This window comes from Bombus pyrosoma, linkage group LG10, assembly GCF_014825855.1.
Source record: "Bombus pyrosoma isolate SC7728 linkage group LG10, ASM1482585v1, whole genome shotgun sequence".
Taxonomy (NCBI): Eukaryota; Metazoa; Arthropoda; class Insecta; order Hymenoptera; family Apidae; genus Bombus; species Bombus pyrosoma.
Genome location: NC_057779.1, coordinates 2,145,507 through 2,156,824, shown reverse-complemented (window position 1 = coordinate 2,156,824; position 11,318 = coordinate 2,145,507). Strand labels below are relative to the sequence as shown.

Genomic DNA, 11,318 nt, shown 5'->3' with positions numbered 1-11,318 from the left:
GCGCGCGCGGAATCCTCGCCGAGGAACGCGCTGCTGCCCCATCAAATTAGAAAGCGAAGGGTAGACGCGCGTGAAAACGCCGCGCCGGCTTCGATCCTCGCGCGCGCCTCAACGACCGCTAACTTCGATCGTTCATTTCGTTTCCAGCCTCCAGTTTCGGCTGCAGTACGGTTTCCCTCTTCGACGAACAATTACGTGGCGTCGACGCTGTTCCTGAAGTCTGCCACTTCCGGTGACATTAAAACGAACGCGCTGCTAATACCGCGTTTCGTTGATGAAACATGGTTGTCGCTTCTTGATTTTTTATTTCTGTTTTGGACGATAGGACCACGAAGATAGATTACACTGTACGTCATAACGAAATTCTGGTTGTCGTTTGTTTCTTAAAACAGAGACACGAAAGTGATTCAAAATATAGTCTCAGTTACGTATCCGTTGATAATTTCTTTAAGTACTATTTGATGTCTTGAATAAAAAAACTGAATATCATGAAATTAGATTGCGTAAGTGGGAAAAAATGTTGTAGTATAATGATAGCAGAAGGCATTACCATTAACGTCACGAAGAAACATACCATTAGGAAGTAATCGTAGGTTGAATTCTTTCGAGAAGCAAAGTAGTCAAAGAAAAGAATGTGTAGCAGTGGTATCGTAGGTGCTTCGTACAAAATTGGTTCTTCTTTTTCAAACTTGCAGCATGATATCCCTCGTTTGCTTCTTTTTGCATGGTATCGGTGGTAAAACTCGAAGAAATTTATTTCAGAATTTTTTACGTTAACGCGCTTTCTGGTTGAGATATCAGCGGATCAGGTCAGAGATGTTCGCGATTCCGTACCTCGAGGCAGCAACACCTACTTCCTCTTTGTATCTAAGATAGTCTGCACGTTGCCAAACATACGTTGTTTGTGGTGGTAAATTCTCGCAACCCTTCGGGCACGTCTCGATTCCTCCCTCCCATACCTGGAAACCTACCGAAGTCAGGGAATCGGTTGAAATTCGTCGGCAGTAAATTACTCGTGCGATTGGCGGTCGTCATTTGGAAGGATTCGTTGAGACTGAAGACTCGTTCCAGCGGAACGAAAGGAAACGAGACGAAACGAGACGAGACGAAACGGAAGCCGCGACGATCGACTTCGCAGGTGAATCCGTAGGTGACGTCCCAGGGGGTGTGCGCCGGGTACAAAGGGCGAACCGGTAGCAAAAACTGTGAAGCGCTCTGTAGAATTTTCAATAAGGCGGGGTCGGAAGAAGAAGATTAATGCAACGCCGCCGGGGGACCTTAGGAGACGACAGCGACATGACTGTCAAAAGAACATCCCCAGAGGCGAGGTCCATTCGCTCCTGCGAGTCCGCAATCCCCGTTCTGGGCCACCATCTTCCTCTTCTTTCTCTACTTCCACTTCTGTCTCGTCTCGTTCTCGCCAGACCTGCTCTTTGCTCTTTCCCTCGATGGTTTCTCTCCTTTACGTCTCTTCCTCGGCCTCTCGTTAACCCCTTCTTCGGATGAAGAGTTTTCCCTTCCTCGATCTTATAAGTTTACTTCCCTTGTTCTTTTCGTGACTCTTGCCAAGTGTTGTTTCGCTTACTCTGCTCTTTGTACGAGGGCGAAAAGTTTGTAAGTAGCAGAACTATATGTGTGTTTGTATCCATAGATGTTCAATGGGTTTGTTGTATTTTTCCAGGTGAAAAGGAGCAAAGCAAATTAAGCAGACTTGGAAAGCAGAAGTCTCGAGTCGTCTGGCTCCAGAAGTAGACGTCTGGAAAGTTGTCGTATAGCGGATCACGCACGAACAGGATATGGCTCTGTACCAGCGACAGATCATCCAACATAAAAGACATAGCTCGGTAATACTCTTGTAACTCATCGTCGTTACGATTTCTCTCCTCTTTACGTTTCTTTTTCCCCGATTAACCCTTGCTTATCTCTTTTAGTTTATATTCACCAAGCTCACAATATTACCCCTTTTCTATGTCCTCCACGATACCTTTTTTTTTCAACCCTTGTTCTCTATTAAACATCCGCTTCTCTTTGACGTGTGACAGAACGACAGATCATTCTCTTCCAAACGACAGATCATCTAATACGAAGAACGTAGTTTAGAAATCATCGAATAAATTCAGCTTTGCAACTTTTTCTTCTTCCTCTTCATATTTCCGCTTGCTAACATCTCCCCAATTAGCCGTTGCTTATCTCAGCAGCTTGTACTCTCCAAGCTTTCAATATTTACCCCTTCGTTCTTCTGCCCTAGCACCTTTTCCTCGAGCCCTCATCCTCCGTTAAACACCCACTCTCCTTTCATCCCGCTATCTCCCTGCACCTCTATCCCCTTCTTCAAGAATCTTCTTTTTCTCATCCCCTGTTATCAAGAGTCTACTTCCGTCGACCCGTCTTTAGCCTCTTCCGCTTTCTTTTTATCTTCTCTTTGTCCCAGCGTCTGTCCCAGAAGAAGCGTACACGCGTGTGCAGGTGCAACCGCTTCGAGGCAACGGAGCGAGACGATTCGCCGGAGAGGAAAAAAGTCTTGGCGCGGTCCGGCCCGTTGGAGGCTGTGCCGTGTGCCGACGGGGTGGTTCAAAGCGATCGCGGCAACTGCCATCCCTAACCTACAGGGACGAACCTCGTCGGCCCCGAGACAAACCGCAATGCCTGCACGCTGTTCGATCAATCACATGCGTCGACGGATGCACGCGGTCACCGCATGCTGGCCCTCGAATCGAACACACCGCTCGTTCGTTTAACCCCTCGCCTCGTTAGGGCTGAAAGTTTCACGATCGAGGGTGACGATGATCACCGTGTCGCGTGAACGATGGATTTAGCAAGTGTAGAACGACAGAATTTACGCTCTCGGTTGAAAGTTTGCAATTGTTATTGTATTTTATAAAAATCAAGCATTTAACCCTTTCGTGTTTAATAGAACGCGCATTAACGATCAAAAGTTTGAAACCACTTTGCATGTTTCTAGTTGCAGACTTTCTTATTAATTTGTAATTCGTCCATGGTCATTTCTTTGGTGGATTCTTCGTGGAAAAGTCTTGCAAAGAAATTTCGTTATACGTAATTAATATGAATTTATGATGTAAAGTGGCAGAGAAAAGGGGATTACTTACGAACGAAGGTGTACGTCTCAGTGAACGTTCTCTATGCGGTTCTCTATGAAATAATGCGCGTCATTTTGGACTGGTTTAGCATATTTGATTACACACTGCTTGACAATTGTGACGATAAAGTGATCGTATTTACTTGGTTAGAACGACGGGCATCTCGTTTTTACGCTCGTAATCAGACTGCGGATATTTATGCATTTACGGGAAATTTAAAGCTGGAAAAATGCACAGAACGAGCATGCAAAATATTCAAATTAAGGTAATAAATTTTCATTTTCATTTCCATTCTTTAATCTTGTTCATAAAAATACGAATCTACATAGATATCCACGACCTATGCGTAATTGAACGATTCTATAAACATTTTATGCTAACCACCAAGCATAATTTCAAATTAATAACGAAATCAGAGGATTCGTCAAAGGCGTAAATTTTTGGCCAATTGGCTCGCTGTTTTTAAGGAAGCAACGAAGAAACGATAAATTATTCCCGTGTTTTGCACCGGTTCGTTCACGGAACGAAGTAAATTCCTTTATGGAGTTGTTTTTTTGAGTCTGACAAAGGGTTAAGTAGACCATCTAATCGATTAACCAGTCGATGGACCTCGGTGATAGTAAGTCTCTCGCGAGAAGCGTTCGAGTGAATATTTTAATGCGCACGTAACAAATAGAGCCACGTGGGCCAATCAGGCTTCTGCGAGAAATGTTTTAATAAATTTTTAATCCATTTCCCTGCAAATTTAAAAAAAAAACTTGCTTATCGACTATCGCGCCCCCGTTAATTATTCCATCGATTCCTCCACGACTATTCAATTATTACCCGAGAATGTAAGAATCCCAAAAGCATATAAATCCTTATTTAACGTCAAGAAACGCGATAATCACAATACTATCGTTTCGGTGCATTTATTTTTCAATGAATATTAAAAAAAAAAGACCGTTCCAAGCCTAGTTCCCTCTAAAGTCAGCCCTTCGACCGTTATCGCTATCGCTAATCAATTAATCGCTCCGACGGTCTTTGCGCGTGCAAGGAGAAAAAACACGCAAAGGGTGAAGTCTGCCAAGAAAAAAGGAGGAAATAATAAGAAAAGAAAAAAGAAAGCCTCGCTGAGGAGCGGAAGCAGGGGTAGAGTCGATAAAGGGGCTGGCCTCGAAAGTCGAGAGGCAAGACGAAGAGGAAGTTTCTACGACGTTATAAAGATAACCGCGTAAAAACGAACGACCATAATCGAGAAACGAGCGGAGGAGTCGCGTCACATCGAAGACACGCGAGCGTAACCGCGTCGAACCGTATTCGTGCTTGAAATTCCGCGTTAAGCGGCTTCGACTTGGAAACGCGTCCACCCCTGTACGCCAGCGACTTCCGGCTTTCCACTTTGGTGAACGCTTTCGCAACTGCACGACGTCACCCGCAGGAATTATGGGACGTGCTCGCCGACCGAACGGAAATATTTTAATATAGCAACGGGGATGCGTTTTAATATACATGGGACTAGCTGCTGGGCGTTTCAGCTGCATCGTGAAGCCTCTGCGAGCTCGCTAAAGGGCTGGACAGAAGGGATTTTTATGGGTTCCTTCGGAGAAACCAAGCTAAACCTGCTGGATTTATTGCGCCAAACTGGGTTGCAAATGTAGAAAGGGAAATTGAATTTGCGTCTGTTAGAAAGCTAAAAGTTAAGTGGTTTATTGTCCGAGGAACTACTGTTTCTATTTGCGGCTTTTGTTACAAACCTCGCACGGCAAGTTCAGCACCACCCACGCGGTGTGCTGTTAAGGGAATACTACGATAAGGGAAAAATTGAGAGGGGTTGAAGGTTGCGTCGTTTAATCTTAAAATTCCTGCTGGAAATTACCTTCGTTGGGTGACCATAAAGAGCAATTTTGCAGCGAGCGGAAACATGAAAGTGCATTATTGTAGCAGCTTCTACCGTGGTAAAGGGAACAAGGGTAGCCTTCTTCGCGGTATTATTCAAGGCGTAATACGAAATACAGATTGTATCATTTATCAGGAATATCTCGAATACCTTCGTCGCTTTCGAAGATATAACGAAACGCCTGGGGGCGAGATAAAAAAATATTATCTTGATCTACGTTGCTCAAGGTCGTACGAAGGCTAGGTAAACGGCATCGTAAACTCCGTACTATTTCAGAAATGTTGAAAAAAGAACCATTATTATGCGAGTCATAAAGAGGCGACTTTTTAACCCTTCGTGATATCCTAATATTGAAACGTAAAATAAAGATTCGAACTTTCTAGGAATTATATCCCCTTTTCTTTTTAATAACCACATACTCAATTTCTACGATATTGTATTCTTCGAGAATTGATGCGATTAAATTATCGATAAGCAGCATGCAGGCGTTGAAAGAGAACCAGGAACGAGAGAGAAAGGAAAATGCTATGCATCTTCTCGAAGAGTTTGTTAAATCATCGTCAAGCGGATGGGTCTTGGAGCGATTAATTCGTGTCTTATTTTTGATCGCGCGCGCACGCTCATTAAATCCGTTCTCCTTTTCAGCACGTCGCGTGTTTTCCAGTAATCGAACGAAACGGCTGGTAATTTACGCGCGGCGCGTCCTGACCGGACAAGTTATGTTATTTAATCCAATCGGCGTGTCAATTTGCACGTCAGGCTGGTTCGTCGTGAATTTCAAAGCGACCGCCCGAAGGTAGCTGCGGAGGGACTTGGGGAGATTCAACGAGTGCCGCTGTAAATATGTATTAAAAAATGAAAAAGAGATATAAAACAGATAAAAAAAACGGAGAGAAAAGATAAAAAAAGAGGGCGGAGGATGGGGCAGAAAAAAATCGCTGAGAGCCCGAAGCGCGAGAACGAATCAGTTTTTCAGCGAAGTATAAATCTCGCCGCGGAAGAAAGGGAAAAAAAACGATGCTTCAACCCGGGGCGCGTAATTATTTTAATGCGAATTGCGGCCACGGCGTCGCTGAAAATAATTCGCATCGATGATGGAATTATTTACACGCGATTCGCGCTGATGCTTGGTTTTTACGCCGGTTTTATTTCATCGTCTCGTATAATTCGATGGAATTTATAACACGCTCGTTTGCCGCGAATCGCGATGATTATTATTATTCCGTGTGACTGGCTGCTTTAGCTGCAGATTTTCTGCCCATTGATTCTTGCCAGTTTATTTTGCAAGTTTATTTCCAGCGACGTGAGGAGCGTGAAAGTCTGCGTCGACCGACGGGTTTATTTTGAATGATTTTTACTTTTAACCCTTGCCGGTATTTTTAAATATCGCGCCACCAAGTTGCGCGCCGTAAATACGGAAAAAAGGAGAATGATCAATAGTGAAGCAGAGTTCTACCTTAGCGACAAACGCGTTCAAAGTTTCTCTGACGACGACATAGATGGTGCGCGCAGCTCGAATGGATCACCACGTGAATCGTGGATCCTTCCGGAGCGGGAAAACAAAAATTCACGCTTCAGACATCAATTACGTTAATTTATAAATACGATAAAATATATATAATATACCTTCGATTATTAAAACTTGCACGTACATCATTAATTCTATTCGGATAACGGCGGCGGACAGTAACACTGTCCTTCCTTCTCCGCAGCATAACGAGCTGCGCATTCCTTCAGCAAAATCTTAAAAGGATGCGGAGTAACATTGTCAGAAGCTTCCAACAATTCCTCTGTCAATTTCTCATACTCTTCTTGCCGCTTAATTTCCTCCAAATACATCTTCCTATCTTCTTCAGCTTCTCTACGCTTCGCATCCTCGGCCCGTTTCCATTGTTCTTCCAAATCCTTCCTATAACACAACATTTTCTCCATTTTTTCTTTTTTCGCATAAGTAGTCAACTTGGCCTCCGATTCTATTTGCTTCTCCAGCATTTCCTTTTCCAATTGACGCGCTTCCATCTCCTTCTTGTCATTCTCACACTTTATCCTCAGTTGTTCCTCGCGACCTCGAAGAACATCCTGTAGAATCTTCATTCGAGCCTCTTTGAATTTCTGTACCGCAAGATTTCGTTTGCAAACAGTGTCCTGCATTGACTTTTCTATTATTCTATCCACTTCCAAGTTTCTTCTAGCTTCCTCTTTCCGCAAATCTTCCAAATATTCGATATAAGCGAGTAATTCTCTACGAAGAGCCGCACTGGACTCTTTGATGGCAGACTGCTCTTTCGCTAATTCCTCCGCAGCGATGATTCCTCTCAAGCGGTCCATTTCCGCTTCATGGCGTGCCTGCTCGGCTAACTTTCGCTTGGCTACCAGAATCTGTTCCTGTAGATCCTTCTTCAGCTCCTCTCTCTTCTGACGTTCTTTCTCGAGCTTCTCAAGCTCTTCTTCGCGAAGTTTCTCTATCAGACGTTGCATATGCTCTCTGTCTTCCATATGTATTTGCTTCCTTTGCTCCTCCAGAGCTAACTTTCCTGCTACTTGGTTCGCCAGGATGGTCATATTCACTTGTTCCGTTAGGCAACGTCTTTTCGCTTCCTCGACCTCTCTCTGTTTCTTCGCTTCCACTTCCTTCAACATCAACTGGTGCCAGAGATTGTCCAATTCTTTATCTGCTTGTCTCTTGGCTTCGTTAGCCGCCATTTGGGCCAGATTTCCCTGTTTTGCATCGATCACTGATTTCTTCGAGCGACTGTTACGAATTTCTGGACATTGAGCTATATACTGTTGCATTCTCTTCGCAGCTACCACTGCTAGACGTTTCTCTTCCTCTTCTTTGCGGATTTCTTCTATCGAACGACGCATGTCGTCCATCCTCGCGTCGTCGCCGTGCTGAGCCTGGTATATCACCTCGTGAATCAGCCCCATCTCTTCTTTCAACAGTAACTCGCGAAGTTTTTCTCGCCGCGCATTCACGCCGTCCTCGAAGGATGCTAATCCTGGAGAATCATCGGTTCTTGACAGTGATTTTATTGGAGAAAAAGGATGAGTTATAACATTTTTATCGGCGATATTAACGTTTCTGTAGAAGTAGGAAAGGAAGATCTAACAAAGCTTAAATTTTGAACAACCCAGAGAATTCTTTTTCTAATTTTCTAAATGATTTACAGTCTTCTAAATCTAAAATTCCTTCCTTCCTCCCTTCCCTCTAAACATTTCACCTAATTTTAAAAACACCGCATTCCCAATCCTTCTCATCATACGCCATACAACTACAAGCACACCATCGCTAATCCTGCACGCACCTCTTACTTCAATACGCGTCCTGCTGATCAACAACCTAACGTCCCTCACTAGTACCTTGCTGAACTCGCTGCCACACGCTCTTCTTCTTGATTCTGTTGTTCGTTTGGTTCTCGAACTCCAGAATTTTCGTCAAATGTTCATACTCCCTCTCCTTCTGCAGTCGATGTTCCTCGTACGATTCCGGGATCTTCACTGTCTTGCAACCCGATCTTTCGCGCAATCTGTATCCCCAAGGCGCGTTCAGACTACCAATTGCAACCGTAGGATACTTCCTCGGCTTCAGAGGACCGCATTGCGTCTCCTCCACCTTGAAGAAACTCATCTCGTTCGACTGGAGGTTAGAAACGTTGAAACGATGGACGTCTAACGCTACGATCCTTGGCGGGTCAAAGAGAGCGAACCTCTGTTTACCGTTACTACGACGACCAGTCCTATTGAATTAATATTTGAACCTGTTGAGAGGGCGGGGGTTGATTTGCAACGGTGGTCTGGTTGCGGTTCGGTTAGGCTGGGTACACTTGGATGTTGCTCAATGCTGTGGAACGTGACTGATGCGCACGAACACGTTCCAAGGTGGTGAATAGGTGTTCTAAAGGGCCGACTTCGGCGTGGTAATTGGATCATTACTGGGAATTAATGGGCTATCAATGGGGTGGCCCGTTTTTCTCGCGTGCCCGTCAAACGTTCAGTGGTCCGAGCATATCGTTGTATTCGTCTGGTTCTTAGACGAATTGGTTTCAGCTTCTTTTTCAATTAGTTATAATAATTATTAATTAATTAGTTAGTAATCTGTCTTGGTGAAAAAGTGCAATAAACCTGAAGCAATTTCAAATAAAAATATGAATACATGATTGTAAAATTGCCACTTTGCTATTTCACTTTCTTCTTTATCCAGTTCGGATTAATTATTCTCTGCTTGAAAAACGTACGGCAAACATTTTCTCTGCAGGATTCTTGACTTCGCGTCAAAGAAATGTTAAAAATTCACTGAACCATCGAGCACCTTTGACCACGTTTACACACGGGAAATCAATTACCAGGGGGAAATCGTCGGATCAGAAGCAACAGTAGACTGGTGGCAGAGACAAGAAGCGAGAGGAGCGAGGCCGCAAACTCGACGGCAAAGTGCTAACATTGCACGCCGTCAGAAGTTCAAGACTTCGACGTTGGCTCGTCTTTCAAGTTCATCGAGTTTACGAGACTCCGTGTAGTTCGATTACACGCCCCCAGCCATGACTGTAACGCAATATCTATATCGAAGTAATCAAGCTCACAATATCCCCGATTTAGGCAGGAAATTTCACCGGTAGACGGGGTGGCTGCACGCGTCGATTCAGGAATTACACGCCCTGGCTCCGGTTTCTCTCGAGTGAAACGCGGCCATACATTTGCTATGCATATTTGTTCGCAGTGAAATTTCATCGAAGGTCTACAAAACGACTGTCGCGCGAGAAAAGCAATTGTCTTGGACGAGAAGGAACTAATAAAAACAATTAAACAAAACAAACAAAAATTAATCGTGAATCTTGTTGAATTAATTTCAAACGTGAGAGCAATAAATAAATATGATTGGTATCTTGCGGTTGGGCCGTACCTTAAATCGCTGTAAGAAAGAAGAAGACAGATTCTTCATTACATTGAATCTATTGTACTCGATGTAAGGCAAGAAAACTGAACATAGGATAAATAAGAACATAAACAAAAAAGTAAATAAAAAATTCTTTATATTCACCTCACAGTTACTAAAAGTTTCACTAAGAACAGAGGAAACTGAATTGCGCCAAATTGAAGCGCGAAAATTTCCTCAGCCGCCTGGTAACTGGATCGAACTATTCGTTATTCAATTATTATAGATAGTTCATCCTGATTGCCGATGGATGGAGTTTCGTTTTCAACGATTTCTCGAATGTGACTATGGTATCGTTAGTGCTAATCACTGGGCCGGTAATCGGCGTGTACCATACTAACCTGGCGCAGGGGATACCATGATCAACGAGGTGGTTCCCCCAGGCATGAGGCCACAAGCTGAAGCCTGTAAATACTCCTAACGTGAGTATTTGTGCGTTAAATTTTTGATAATGTGGGGTTCTCGCGGGAACGCGTAGACCCCATGTCATAATCTCTCAACGAAAGCCCCGTACAATTTTCATCGATCAAGCAATCGCGTTACTTTGTCTAATTAAACGAGTAAAATATGATACAACATTTTTTACTCAAGCAGATGATGTAAAATAATACTTGCATGATGCAAGAGAAGTGGAAATAATTGGAAAGGCTGAGAAAATATTTATCTGATAATATGCTATTTCTCACGTAGCAAAAAAAAATCAAAGGATTCTGATGGTCCAGATTAGGTAAAATCCTGGTACGATCTCTCGGTAAAACATCCTCTGCATGGAGACATCCTAATTACCAAGATACTGTGCAGCTGGAGCACCTCAAAAGTCACAGACCTAGTCTATCGACGAATCCTTGTTCCAATCCTCAGTCTCCACAACGAGAACCAATCATCTTCGCGGAAAGCTCATCTTCAACACCTTCAAACCTCCACCTTCTAGCATCATCGAATCTCTCGTTCCTCTGAAATCGAGCGTAACACGCGACCTACTTCTGTGGACTAGCTCTGCAACGTGACGATTACGAGGTCTTCTTTAAACCAGCAGCTTCGACCGGTGAAAAGCCGCGTTGCTGGCGTACGTGTCGCGCTCAAGGAACGAAGAGACAGACGTTGTAAGGAGCGGTCGCTCGTCGAAAGAGGCAGATGAGAAGTCTTTGCCGGAGAAACTGACGAGTGGCGCGCAGCACGTCGTCCAACTCACCTAGTTCCATCGCGGAATAGTCGGCCAGGAATCCTCTCTTGAGACATTGACATTTCTTATTGCGCAGAGCTTAACGTAACCCCCCCAAAGTGTTCCTCGGACAACGGAAAGAATCGCTCGAGGGTGAACGAACAAGCCGGCTAGAGTACACATTCACAAAGGCGATATGTGTCGCTTGATCGTCGGGGATCTTCGACTGGAAATAGGTCGAAAAGA

At 44.1% G+C, this 11,318-nt stretch overlaps 1 protein-coding gene and 1 non-coding gene across 2 annotated transcripts; one reads left to right on the top strand and one right to left on the bottom strand.

Moving 5' to 3' along the window:
* Positions 1-6,556: 6,556 nt before the first annotated feature.
* On the bottom strand, positions 6,557-11,281 carry LOC122572095 (trichohyalin-like). Its single transcript, XM_043736683.1, has 2 exons — positions 8,338-11,281; positions 6,557-7,976 (listed from the first exon to the last, which is right to left on the bottom strand). Exons 1-2 carry the CDS (start codon positions 8,603-8,605, stop codon positions 6,640-6,642), a joined length of 1,605 nt encoding a protein of 534 aa, XP_043592618.1. The 5' UTR covers positions 8,606-11,281; the 3' UTR covers positions 6,557-6,639.
* LOC122572250 lies at positions 10,244-10,387 on the top strand. The gene has a single exon (XR_006318427.1). It is a non-coding gene; the product is annotated as a U1 spliceosomal RNA (small nuclear RNA).
* Positions 11,282-11,318: the final 37 nt, after the last annotated feature.